The sequence below is a fragment of the Lemur catta genome, chromosome 9, assembly GCF_020740605.2.
Source record: "Lemur catta isolate mLemCat1 chromosome 9, mLemCat1.pri, whole genome shotgun sequence".
Classification (NCBI taxonomy): Eukaryota; Metazoa; Chordata; class Mammalia; order Primates; family Lemuridae; genus Lemur; species Lemur catta.
The window spans coordinates 93,337,307-93,350,838 of NC_059136.1; the positions used below are offsets into that span (position 1 = coordinate 93,337,307).

The 13,532-nt window shown below is 40.1% G+C and overlaps 1 protein-coding gene across 1 annotated transcript in view; it reads left to right on the forward strand.

Moving 5' to 3' along the window:
- The first annotated feature begins 204 nt into the window (after positions 1 to 204).
- Positions 205 to 13,532, forward strand: part of BPNT2 (3'(2'), 5'-bisphosphate nucleotidase 2) — a 30,972-nt gene continuing 17,644 nt past the window's right edge. Inside the window, exons 1-3 of the mRNA XM_045560789.1 lie at positions 205 to 852; positions 11,082 to 11,244; positions 12,529 to 12,624. Of these exons, the coding sequence (XP_045416745.1) occupies positions 466 to 852; positions 11,082 to 11,244; positions 12,529 to 12,624 (646 nt within the window). The 5' untranslated portion in view covers positions 205 to 465. The remainder of the gene's footprint in view (positions 853 to 11,081; positions 11,245 to 12,528; positions 12,625 to 13,532) is intronic.

A 13,532-nucleotide genomic window follows, 5' to 3' on the forward strand; every position in this document is an offset into this window, starting at 1 on the left:
GTGGGAAGCAGCTCGCCACCTCCAGGTTTTCCAAAACCCAAACACTGTCCGACCCCGACTAAAGAAAGCAGCTCCGTCCAGCGCCTTCAAGAGCTGCCCCCGGGGCCAACCCCGGCCGAGGGGAGGGGCCACATCGCCCCGCCCCCTGCCCTCGCCACGCCCCTCCGCGTAACCCGGATACACACCCACGCTCCCCTTTCACCTCGCGGCCGTTGGCTAACGTGGAAGTCGGATCCGCCGGCCGGCAGAGGAGCCGGGGCTGTGCCGCCCGGGTGGTCTGGCGCGCGGGGCTGCAGCGGTGGTCTTCGCGGCGCAGCTCGGCCTTTCCTGGGAGGGAGTGATGGGGCGCACGGGCGCCGGAGAGCGGCCGCCGGTGTAGCCCGCGCGGCGCCCGGCCCGGAGCGCGGCGGCGGGCGCGGGGAGGCCTGTGAGGGCCGCTGCCCCGAGCGCCCGGCCTCCCGCGCCATGGCCCCTATGGGCATCCGCCTGTCCCCGCTGGGGGTGGCCGTGTTTTGCCTGCTGGGACTCGGCGTGCTGTACCACCTCTACTCGGGCTTCCTGGCCGGCCGCTTCAGCCTCTTCGGCCTGGGCGGCGAGCCGAGTGGTGGCGCGGCGGGCCCCGCCGCCGCGGCCGACGGGGGTACCGTGGACTTGCGCGAGATGCTGGCTGTGTCCGTGCTGGCCGCGGTGCGCGGCGGCGACGAGGTGAGGCGAGTCCGAGAGAGCAACGTTCTCCACGAGAAGTCCAAGGGGAAGACGCGCGAAGGAGCCGAGGACAAGATGACCAGCGGCGACGTATTGTCCAACCGCAAGATGTTCTACCTGCTCAAGACCGCCTTCCCCAGCGTGCAGGTGGGGGTCGCGAGCGCCGGGCCCGGTGGGAGCCGACGGGCGGAGCGCCCACTCGGGCCAGGGAGCCTGGGAACGCGTCTTGGCGCGTTGACTCTTTGTAACAGCCCCAGGTTGTGGAGCCTGGGGATCCCACTTTGTAGATGTGGAAATTGACACTCAAAAGTAAAAGGTCGTACCGACGGCTTGCGAAAGAGCTGAGTGAGGTTGCACACAGGCTGACTCGGGGCCAGTGCCCTTTTGGCCCCTCCCTGGTTGTGTGCGCGCGGTGTGTGTACCCGGAATCAGGATCCCTGAGCTCTGGAGGGGCTTTGATTCGAAAATGCTGAGAAAGTTGACTGTGTCCGCTGCTTCATTCTCTTCTGTACGATGAAGGGGCTGGACTAAAATCCCCGAAGCCCCCTGTCCTTCCTTGATTTCATGACTGGAAGGTTCGAGACTGTAGAGTACACCTTTCCTGGCACTCTTGGCAGTAGCCACCTAAAAGGCCAAGAACAAGTCTTGTCTCAGGTGTTAGTATGTAGGGCATCTGAGTGCGTGTGGTGGTGGGGAGGAGAGTATGCTTATGTACTATTTTATCCGTAGTTTTATCAGGATGCTCTTAATGGTATATAGTTTGGGAGCCCTTCAAGAAGTGTTGGCAAATATGCTTCCCAGCAACTTCATTTCAGCCCTTGATCCCGCCTGGCACTTGGTTAAAGACCCATATTTACTCCAGAGAGTAAGAATTGAATAACATTTGCATTTTCTTTAAGTAGGCTTCTGGAGAAGGAGTTGACATTTTCTTAGGGAAATCCAGGCATTTTGGATTTGTTATCAATATTTTTTGAATTCATCATTTCAGTGGAGCTGCAGTTGAACAAAGCTTTTAAAAATTTACTGCAATTCCAGAGGAAGCGCTTAACATAGTGTAGCAGTACCTTATAAATATGTATCTTAACTCACCTAACAGTAGGTTTTGGCTACTAGGAAGAAAAATTGTTTCCAGTGGAATTTTATTAATTAGATAAACAGTGTTATCTAAACCCAGGCTTCTTTGGAAGATACCTAACTGACCTTTTACTTTGTTCTTGGAAGAGTTGGGAGGGTATTGTCATTGTTGAATTACGTGTTTTCTGTAACCCTTCTTCCAGTCTCATATTGCTTTGGGTTTTTTTCACTCCTCACTCCCTCCCCTTTCTTTTGTCTTTTTCTTTAATTTTTTTTTCCCTCCCAGTGGAAAGGAACATTGGGTTTCCTGTCATGAGCTGCTGGATGCCAGATGTAATTGACATTAGTAGAATTGTTTTCAAATTTCTGCTCAAACAAAACAGAATATTTCTACTTTTTCTTTCTTTTGCCTTACTCTATTTTATCATCACAAGTAATATTTATCCTTTTTTGCATCTACATGTAAGATGTGCTTATGAAATAGCTTTCTTTCTTCTCCAAAACACATGTGCTTCCTTCCCTAAGAATTTATAGAAGACATAGGAATTTTGGAGAAGTTGATATGTAATGGTAATTACAGTGCTGATAATAACCAATTATTGAATGTATCCTAGTTGCCCAAATACTGGCCACACAGGACTTTATTCAATCCTTACGGCAACTTTAAGAAGCAAAATTTTATTTGTGCCACTTTACATATGGAAAATTTGAGGTTCATACACTCCACAGCTTATGTGAACTATTTTAACTGGATCTTTAGGAGGCTACTTAAAACTTATAGTATGACTTCCTGGTAAAAACTTAAAACTGTAAAACTTAAAAAAGCAGTAATAGTGAAATATGGCAAGCAGGGTTGAATTATTTTTTAAAGCTAGAGACAAAAATATCTTAAATATTGAAAACACATCTGTGTGTGCATGTATATTCTCACTTATTAGCAAACAATAAGGGAATAGCTGCCAAGGGTAGTGAGCTGTGTTTTATTAAACACAAAGGCTAAGCTTTTGGATGGAATTGCAGACGTTAAAGTCTCTGACTTAATGTAAAATAACTTTTTGCTTTTCTTGTGACTATTTGAATGTTTCCACATACATCTGTAGTATGTATGTTGGGTCGTGATTGATGGAATAGAGGAGGTTGTGTTCATTTACACAGTGTCAAAGTAGGGATGGTGTCATGTTGAGCTATCTCCCTATACCCGTATGTTATTTGACTGGAGGCCAAATGTAGTCATCAAAGAAGTAGAGACTCAGCCTAAGATTCTTTCTGCTTTTCGCTCAATGCCCAGAAGTACAGTCTTAAATACTTGGTTGTTTTTCAAGCCTCACCCAAACTTTTTTGGTAAGAAACTTAAATCACATCCCACTCATTTTACTTCCCAATGGAAAATGACTATTGAGAAGCAATAGATACTCCTTTCTTTTATCCTAGTGTCCTGTATAAATGGAGAAATGTCTGTTTTCTCCCACTACTTTCCTATCTAGAGTCTGAGGTCTGAGCTTTCCTATCTAATGTTCACTCCTCAGTAAAAAAGATATACCAGGATTCATTCTAGAGCACTCAACTGGGGCCAGTATTGCCGCCCAAGGGACATTTGGCAATGTCTGGAGACATTTTTGGCTATCACAAGCAGGGTTGGAATGCTGTCGGCATCTAGTGGGTAGAAGGTAAACATCTTACCATGCACAGGACAGCCCCCCATAACAAAGAATCATCTAGCCCAATTTGTCAGTTGATGCCCACATTGAAAAAGCATACTCCAGAGAAGTGAGTGCTGTTTTAACAAAACTCAGGTTTGTCCTCAGATCCATGGATTTCCTTATGTCTTGAGTCTTTCTCAGGTTAGGGACCTTAGGGGAATCCCCCTTCCTAAACACTTCGGCAATGCTTGATGTCATTGAGTCAAAGTGGTAGTAACTGCAGCCATTTGCATGGCATTGTCTCTGATTGTGTCCTTGTGGATAACAATGAGAATGAAGGCAGAAGGTAGTTTTGTGGAGTGGGTTTGCAGCCACAGAACAGACAAACTTAGATTTATAGTTTTGATTTAATGTATAGGTGACTTTTTATTTGAGAGGCTGCTGTCCTCATCTTGTTCAAAGTTTTGAAAATGACTTATTTGAAAGTAAAGCATGATACTTCAAGCTGGTTGCAGCAGCTTTGGTCTATGCCTTCCCTGATCTATAGGGTAGGAGTTAAACATGTCTCTTTCAATAGAAGTACTCACCAGAAAAGTTTGAGAAGTACTAATATAATGCAAGGAACACTTGCTTTGACATCTTATCCAGTCACTAGCCTAGGTGATCCTGGCCAGTCATTTAAGTTCTTTGAGCCTTAGTGTCCTCTTCAGGATAACTAGATATTAGTGCACACATTAAGTACGGAAGGTAGAGGAAAAGAATTAGTTCAAAAGAGCAGGCACAAAAGAGATGGTAGCACAGCAAATTCAAATAATCTGATTAGTTTCAGTAAGATGCACTTGGGTGAATTACTGTGGAAGAGATTAGAATGGTAGGCATGGGCAAGATCATATTCCAAGCTCCAAGGAGTTTAGACCTGATCTTTAGTTTACTATTAGAGTACTAAAAGAATGGCATACTTGGCTGACTTTGCTTGAGGCCTGCAATGTGCCATACTTTGGGCTGTGGGCATTTGGAGGTAGATAAGACTAGTTAAAGAGACTATTAGAATAGGCCATGTGAGAGATGAGGACCAGAACTCAGGCAGTGGGGAAGTTATACTCAGCTTGTTTTACAAGCTAACATTTATTTAGCCCGTAGCAAGTAGCAAACACTGAATTAAGCTTTTGAATGCAGTTATTAATTTATCTTCACAGGAACACAAGAGGTTAAGTTCCATAGCCTCCAATTTTTGGATAAAGAAATCAAGGCTTGGAGAGGTTAAATAATTTGCCAAAGGTTGCACAGCTAGAAAATAATCTTAGGCTCACCTAGATTCACTTAATCGTCAGAGAATCATCTCAGGTTTGTTTAATTCTGCATATAAGGAAGTGTAACAGGAGTGTACTCTTAACTGCAGTGTTTTAAATGAATGGAAGAACTCACATTAGATACTTAGAGAATAGTTTGGAGGTGAGCAAAGTAGACACAAAGAGACCAGGAAGAGACTTTCTCAGGTGAGAGATATATTTTGATTTGGAGTTATGGTTATAGAGAAGATAGATGTAGAAGGATATGAAAGAATTTTTAAGGTTGTGTCAAAAATAACTCTTATTTATAACTTTCACAATTGGTGTTTTATTGGTGGTGAAGGGGTGTGAGTGATGACAAATTGGGTGGGGGGGCAGATTATGTGCACCATTTTAGATTTGTTATGTTAGATGTGCCTTTGATATGTCCAAAGGAAGATGTTAAAGAGGCTCTTGAAAATATGAATCTGAAGAGATGTCTGAACCGGAAATTACAAATTTGTGAGTCATCAATGTTGTGATGTTAATTGAAGCTATTTGTGGACAGGATTGTTTAAGGAGAGAATATAACATTAAAGGGAAATATCAGGGCCTAGGACAGAGATAATGAAGACTAAAACCAATCATTTAATAAATATAATAGCAGCCAACCTTTATTAAATGCTTACCTTTGTTAAGCGCTGCACTAAGTTTGTTTTACCTTTTCTATTTCATTGAATTCTCTTAACAACCTTATAGGGAAGTCTTTATATTGCCCCTTTTTACCAGTGAGATAACTGCAGCTCAGAAAGTTTAGGTGGCTAGCCTAAGTTGGCCACATACCAAATAAATTGAGGAGCCAGAATTTGAACTCAAGACAGTCTGTGACTGGGAGGTAAGGAAGTGGAGACAGTGAGTAGAGACAAGTGTTTCAAGAAATTGCGCTTCTGAGGAAGTTGGCTAGGGTGTTGTATGGGACTAAGAAGTTTCTGTGGATTTTTTTTTTTTTTGGTGTATTGTTTTTAAGATGTGAATCACTACAGCATGTTTACTTGTTTATAGGAATATGTTTGAAAGATAGTAAGTAGTTGATAATGAAGGGATTCTATAAAGGTGGGAAGAGAATAGGACAAGTAGAGGGATGTTTGTTTATAGATTTAGAAAACAGTTATTGAATGCCTGCTGTATTGGTCAGGGTTCTCCAGAGAAACACAACCGATAGAGATTTATTATTAGAAATTGGGTCATATGATTTTGGAGATGAGGAAGTCCCATGATCTGTCATCTACAAGCTAAGCTGGAAACCCAGGAAAGGTAGTGGTATCCAGTCTATGTTCGAAGACCTGAAAACCAGGGGAGTCAGTGGTATCTCACTTGGAGGGCAGCAGAAGATTGATGCCCCAGGTCAGCGGTCAGGCAGAAGAAGGGGCAAATTCTCTCTTCCTCCCCCTTTTGTGTTCTACTCAGGCCCTCAAAGGGTTGAATGCTGCCCACCCACATTAGGGAGGGCAATCTGTTAATACTTTACTGAGTCTACTGATTCAAATGCTAATTTCCTCTAGAAACACCCTCACAGACACAACCAGAAATAATGTGTAGTTGTTCTCTGGGCTCCCCATGATCCAGTCAAGTTGACATACAAAAGTAACCATCACATCTAGTCTGTGGTAGGCACTGTGTGAGAAATATTGTTTCCAAAAACTTAATAGGATATGATGATTTACTGAGAAATGCAGTAAATTGTTGATTCCTTATTAAGGCATTAACCAAAAGTCCCTTCAGCCTCAGAGTAACTGAGCTGTAATACTAATAACATTAATTGTGTTTTGGGGCTTTGAGCTTTGACAATATTGATGAAGAATAGTTTCCTGCCAAATCAACAAGAAAAAAATCAACCCTATCAAAAAGTGGGCAAAGGACATGAATAGAAATTTTTCAAAAGAAGACAAAAGTATGGCCAACAAACATATGAAAAAGTGCTCAACATCTCTAATCATCAGGGAAATGCAAATCAAAACCACAATGAGATATCTCTTATCCCCAATGAGAATGGCCTTTATCAAAAAGTCCCAAAACAATAAATGTTGGTGTGGATGCAGAGAGATAGGAATACTCATACACTGCTGGTGGGACTGCAAACTAGTCCAACCTCTGTGGAAAGCAATATCGAGATGCCTTAAACAAATACAAGTAGACCTACCATTTGATCCAGCAATCCCATTATTGGGCATCTACCCAAAAGAACAAAAGACATTCTATAATAAAAAGACATCTGCACTCAAATGTTTATAGCAGCACAATTCACAATTGCAAAGATGTGGAAACAACCCATGTGCCCATCAATACATGAGTGGATTAATAAAATGTGGTATATGTATACCATGGAGTACTACTTGGCCATAAGAAATGATGGTGATATAGCACCTCTTGTATTTTCCTGGATAGAGCTGGAACCCATTCTACTAAGTGAAGTATCCCAAGAATGGAAAAATAAGCACCACATATACTCACCATCAAATTGGTTTCACTGATCATCACCTAAGAGCACATTTAGGAATAACATTAATTGGGTGTTGGGCAGATGGGGGGGGCGGCGATGGGTGTATACATACATAATGAGTACGATACGTACCGTCTAAGGGATGGACACGCTCGAAGCTCTGATGGCGGGGGCAAGGGCAATATACGTGACCTAAACTTTTGTACCCCCATAATATGCTGAAATAAAAAAGAATAGTTTCCTGCCCCTTTCTGGAACCTGAGATATAAACCTAGCCTAAATACATGTATGTGTATATATGTTTTATATGTATATATACATGTAGGCATATATATACATATAATTAAATAGTAGGCAGACTTGTCTTAAGAACCTTTGTACAGATGGTCCCCAGCTTAAGATGGTTTGTCGTAATAATTTTTTGACTTTATGATGGTGCAAGAGCAATATGCAATCAGTTAGAAACTATACTTTGAGTACCTGTACAACCATTCTGTTTTTCACTTTCAGTACAGTAGTCAATGAATTATATGAGATGTTCAATACTTTATTATAAAATAGGTTTTGCCTTAGATGATTTTGCCCAACTGTAGGGCAGTGTAAGTGTTCTGTGCATATTTAAGGTAGGCTAGGGTAAGCTATGCTGTTTGGTAGGTTAGATGTATCAAATGCATTTTGACTTAAGATATTTTCAACTTACGGTGGCTTTATCCGGATGTAGCCCAGTTGTAAGTTGAAGAGCATCTGTATTCAATAACTATGTACTGACCCCTGATGTGACTGTACTAATTTAGGTATTGTTAGTATATGGATTAAACAAAATGTGGTGGCTCTTTCTGTCTTTTTGTGCTATCATGTAAATTCAGAAATGGCTTGTCCGATTTCCAAGGAAAAGGAAAAAAAAACTAGGGATTTTGATTGGAGTTATATTTATGTGCAAGTTCTTTTGAAATTTCTTAGTGCTCAGTAATCAAATGCATATTATGGTTTTGTTTCTTCCTTTCTAATCTCTGTACCTCCCCACATGCCCCTCTTCTCCCTCCCTCTAGCTGACTGCAATGGCTAGGACCCTTTGCACACTATTAACAGAGGTTATGATGGAGGGCTGCTGGCTCTGTGTTGTGGCCTTCAAGGTCCTTCACCATCTGGCTTCCATTACTCTCTGACCTCATCTCCAGTGCCTTTCTCCTTGTCTCCCTCTGCTCTAGCCTGCTGGCCTCCTTCCTGTCCTCTGAACACACAGGGCACATTCCCACCTTAGGGTCTTTGCATTTGTTATTCATTGGGCTGGAATGCACTTCTCCCATGCCTGCCAGGCTCACTTCCTTTAGATCTTCACTGAAATATTACCTTTTCAGTGAGGGCTTCCCTAACTGCCTTATCTTTTTTTTTTTTTTAACTATTACAGCATAGTTTATATAATATATCATATAATTTGCCTATTTCTTTTTTTCTTTTTCTTGAGACAGGGTCTTACTTTGTTGCCTGGGCTAGAGTGCAGTGATGTGATCATAGCTCACTGTAGTCCTAAACACCTGGGCTCAAGCAATCCTCCCTCCTGAGCTTCTGGAGTAGCTGGGGTTACAGTACCCATACACCACCACGCCCAACACTTGCCTATTTCAAGTGTACAATTCAGTGAATTTTAGTAGATTTGCCAGGTGGTGCAACTATCGTCATTAATCAGTTTTAGAACTTTTTCATCACCCTAATAATGTCCCCATACTCTTACTATTAATCCTTATTTCCACTCTCTACCACAGGCAACTGCTAATCTACTGTCTGTCTCCATAGATTTGCCTATTCTAGACATTTTACATTAATGGAATCATGCAGTATATGGTCTCTTGTGTCTTCTTTCACAGAGCAAGGGGATTCAGCCATGTTCTAGAATGAATCAAACTTCATTCCTATTTATGGTTGAATAACTTTCCCATTGTATGCATATACCAAATATGTTTATCCATTCATCAGTTGATAGATATTAGGTAGTTTCCAATTTTGGGCTATTATGAATAATCCTAGCCACCCTTTCTTAAAGAGTAACCATTCCTGTACTCTCCAGCAACACACTTTCTGTCCTTATTTTCTCCTCCTCACCACTATTCAGCATATTGTATGTTTTACTCATGTATCTTGTTTATTGTTTATCTACACTAGGATCTGAGTTCCACAAGGCAGAAATTTTTGTCCCATATTGATCACTGTTATATCTTTAGGCCCTGAACTATGGCATATAGTAAGCAATCAATAAATGTATGCTGAATTAGTAAAGGCATAAGTGAATGGATGAATTGGATATTTACTGTGTTCTATACTAAAATATTTTATGATTTAAGTGGTTTGATGTTTCTGGAATATTACTATTTTTAACCTCTTCTATGACAATTTGGGATGTTTCAGGGTACCTTACAGGGATTGCTGATAGTTTTGTGGTTTTTACCCTGCTTGTGATTTTTTTACTCATGTATTGTCAGTGCTATAATCCCCCTGGCACTGTAGCATGGGGTCTAGGCATGGCATCACATGCAATATAAACATGATGACCTACTCTGGAAAGGGAGCTTGGCAGAAGGCACAGGACCCAACAGCCTGTCCTCCTTAGGGTATTAGGCCTTAACTGAAATCCACATTTTGAGTACATTTTTCTAGTGTCTGTGAATATTGTGATCTGATAGAAGTCTTGTGATGAGGTAGTATTTGAATAACATTGACAGTTTGTATTAACTTAATTCTTAAAGTGCAGTCAAGTCTTAGATTTGGTCCATTGGCATATACCAATTTATAAAAGTAAGTGCAATTCTAAAACATTGTTTTTAAAACATTATTTTACAAATAAGACTATATTTTAGGTATGCATTAAGAAGCTCACTATTTAAAGCAGTGGTTCTCCACACAGGATGGGGCAGAAACATAGTTGGAAATGTCTGAAGACGTTTTTGGTTGTTACAACTGAGGGGTGGTGCTGCAGGCATCTAGCCAGAGATGCTGTTAAACATCCCCCAATGCACAGGACAGTCCCACAACAAACAATTATCCAGTCCAAACTGTCAGTAGTGCCAAGGTTGAGAAATCTTCAGTTTAAAGGAATCTGTAGTGCATTTGTGAATGAGTAGAATACTTATATAAGGTACCACACACACACACACACACACACACACACACACACACACGTTCTCTCCTCACCCTATATATCTATATGGTAAGTCAGGTTTATTTTATATTTTAATTTTGTTCTTAGTACATAAAAAGTAGAAAATTTGACTTTATCTCCCTATTCTGTGACATGTCTTTGGTGTGTAGTGAAGGCTAATCTTTTGTTTATTTCTATTTCATTTAGGATTTATAACATACTAGCTCATTATCTGTTTCTTATTTCCAGGTTTCCTTTTCTTTACTGGTCGTTTTAGATGATCACTTTTCTAGGATATTTTGTTTCAACATTCTTAATTCTTCATTTTTAAGGCATATTGTTATTTAAGTACATTATCATTTTTTCCTAACTCTAGTTGCTTCTAACTCCTAACTCTAGTTGCTTGTGTTTAGTGTTTCAGAATATTGTCATATTTTAGCGATATTATTTTTCATAAATCATCATTAAGCTTTAAGTAGCTTTTTTCTTTGATGCTTAGTTTCTCTATAATATCCTATATTTGAATTACCTGTCTTAGCCAACAAACTAAGCTTGAACATTAGTTTGGAAAGTATTTGAAGACAAGATGTCACTGGAATTTCTTTTACAATATATTTTCATTTTGCAAAAAGGAGATTCAGAATAGAGATTTATTATTTACAGTTTATGTGATTTTTGTCTGAAATGTTTTTTCTTTTTGTGTTTTATTAAATAGTGATTTTTTTTTCTTATTTTTTAACTGTCTACTATTTTTAATGCAGATAAATACTGAAGAACATGTGGATGCAGCTGATCAGGAGGTTATCTTATGGGATCATAAGATTCCTGAGGATATCCTGAAGGAAGTGTCTACCCCTAAAGAGGTACCAGCAGAAAGTGTTACTGTCTGGATTGACCCACTTGATGCTACACAGGAATATACAGGTAGTTTTATAATTGATCTCAAACTTTCAATTGCCATTTTATGTTAGAGAACTAGAAGTAAGGCAGGTGATACATACACGGTGGTAGGTATTTTATAAATCCAAGATAACTTTAAATTAGATTTTAAGACAGAAAGCTGGATTAATACCACATTATAGGAAACACTTGGACTGGATTAGTGATTCTCAACCTTTTTTTATTTTTTGCCCCAAACCACTATATTCTGGCATACTTCACATAGGTGATAGTGGCTTACTAAGAATCAGTGACTCACTTATTCTTCAGTAAAGGAACAGTTTTTAACAGTAGCAGCTAAATGGTTTCCATTGGAGAACTATAATTGAGGAAATTGATTTAGCCAGACTATATAATAATTACTTGGGGTATTGGGAATTTAGGTTTTATGCATATACATCTGACCTTGGAATTCAAAATAGTAAATTCTAGATACACAGAAAGCAGGAAAGTAGCAAAATAGAACTACTGCCTCCAAACCCCTTTTTACCTAGTCCTAGCTTAGATTTCATTTCTGTGGATCTTCTCTCAGGCCTTGTTTCTTACCCAGAGATACCTGGTTTCTGCTTTTTCTCTCTTGGTAAATATGTTAATGTTAGTTGTTTATTTCTTTGTCCTGCTAGATAGTAAGCTCCCTGAATGTGAAAGCTTATACTTGTTCATCTTTGTATTCTAGTGCTTTTGCAATAGATAATTAATAGATAGCTATTTAGAGAACAGGGAGGAAATACTAGGTGTATATATCTAATAATAACTGAAATTATAAAACAGTACTTTGCAGGAGTAGGTAATAGAAATAAGGAGTATTGAGTTTGTTTACAAAAAATTTTTCCTAAACTTGAGATTGGCCTGATCACATAATAATGATAACATTTAGTGAGCACATTTAGGGGACTATCTTAAGTGCCTAACTTGATTTTTTAATTTACTAAAATTAAAAGTTAATTTATACCTAAAGATGAGTGCTTAATTACTGTCTATATCGTACAGATGAAGAAACTGAATTGAAGTAGTTTGCCCAAAGACATTCAGCTAACAAAATGGTGGGCTGGGAGAATAACCCAGGTAATCTGCCTATAGAACCAGAACTCTTAACTATTAATACTCCTATGAACTGGCTTTCTTCCCTGGACTCTGTTTGCTTGAGGGGAATATTGTCCTGGAAAGACATTTCATGTACATAAATTTTTCGTGAATCAAAGTGTAACATCTTGAATTTATGCACATTACTTTAACCGCTGTATGTATTGTTTTGTTTTTTTCTCATAGAGGATCTTCGGAAGTACGTCACTACCATGGTGTGTGTGGCTGTAAATGGTAAACCTGTGCTAGGAGTTATACATAAGCCATTTTCTGAATATACAGGTAGGAAATTAGCTATAGCTTTTAAGAGTCAATGTTATTGAGCCATTTGTCTATAGTATGTACCATCATGGCCCCAAAGTTATGTCCACTGCGATATTAGTTTCCTAGGGCTTCTGTAACAAAAAAACCCACAAAATCTGTGTCTTAAACAACAGAAAAGTAGTCCCTCACAGTTCTGGAGGCTAGAAGTCCAAAATCAAGATGTTGGCAGAGCCATTCTCTGTCTGAAACCTGTAAGGGACAATCCGTTTATGTTTTTCTCTTAGCTTCTGGGAGTTTGCCAGCAATCCATTGGTATTCGTTGACTTGTAAGTGCATCACTCCAATCTCTGCCTCTATCATCATATGGCATTCTGTCTGTGTCTGTGTCTCTGTGTCTCTTCTCTTCTTGTAAGGACATTAGTCATATTGGATTAAAGGCCCACTCTACTCCAGTATGACCTCATCTTAACTAAGTACATCTGCAGTGACCTTTTTTTCAAATAAGTTCAGATTCTGGGGTCCTGGGGGTCAGGACTGCAACATATTATTTTGGATGACACAATTTAACCCATAATCCAAGAAGTTACAGAAAGTATCAAGATAAGATCATGCTGGATTTGAGTAGGCCTTTAAGCTAATGAGAGTGTTTTTATAAGAAATAAAAAAGGTACAGAGTAGCACACAAGGGATAACGTTATGTGAAAGTGGAGGCAGAGATTGGAATGATGCCTTCAATAAGCTGAGGATTGCTGCCAGCCACCAGAAGCGAGGAGGCAGGCATGGAACTCATTCTCCCTCAGAGCCTCTAGAAGGAACCAACCCTGCCAACACCTTGATTTCAGACTTTTGGCCTTTAGAACTCTAAGAAAATAAATTGCTTTTGTTGTAAGCCACTGGATTTGTGGTAAAGATTGAATATCCGCTTA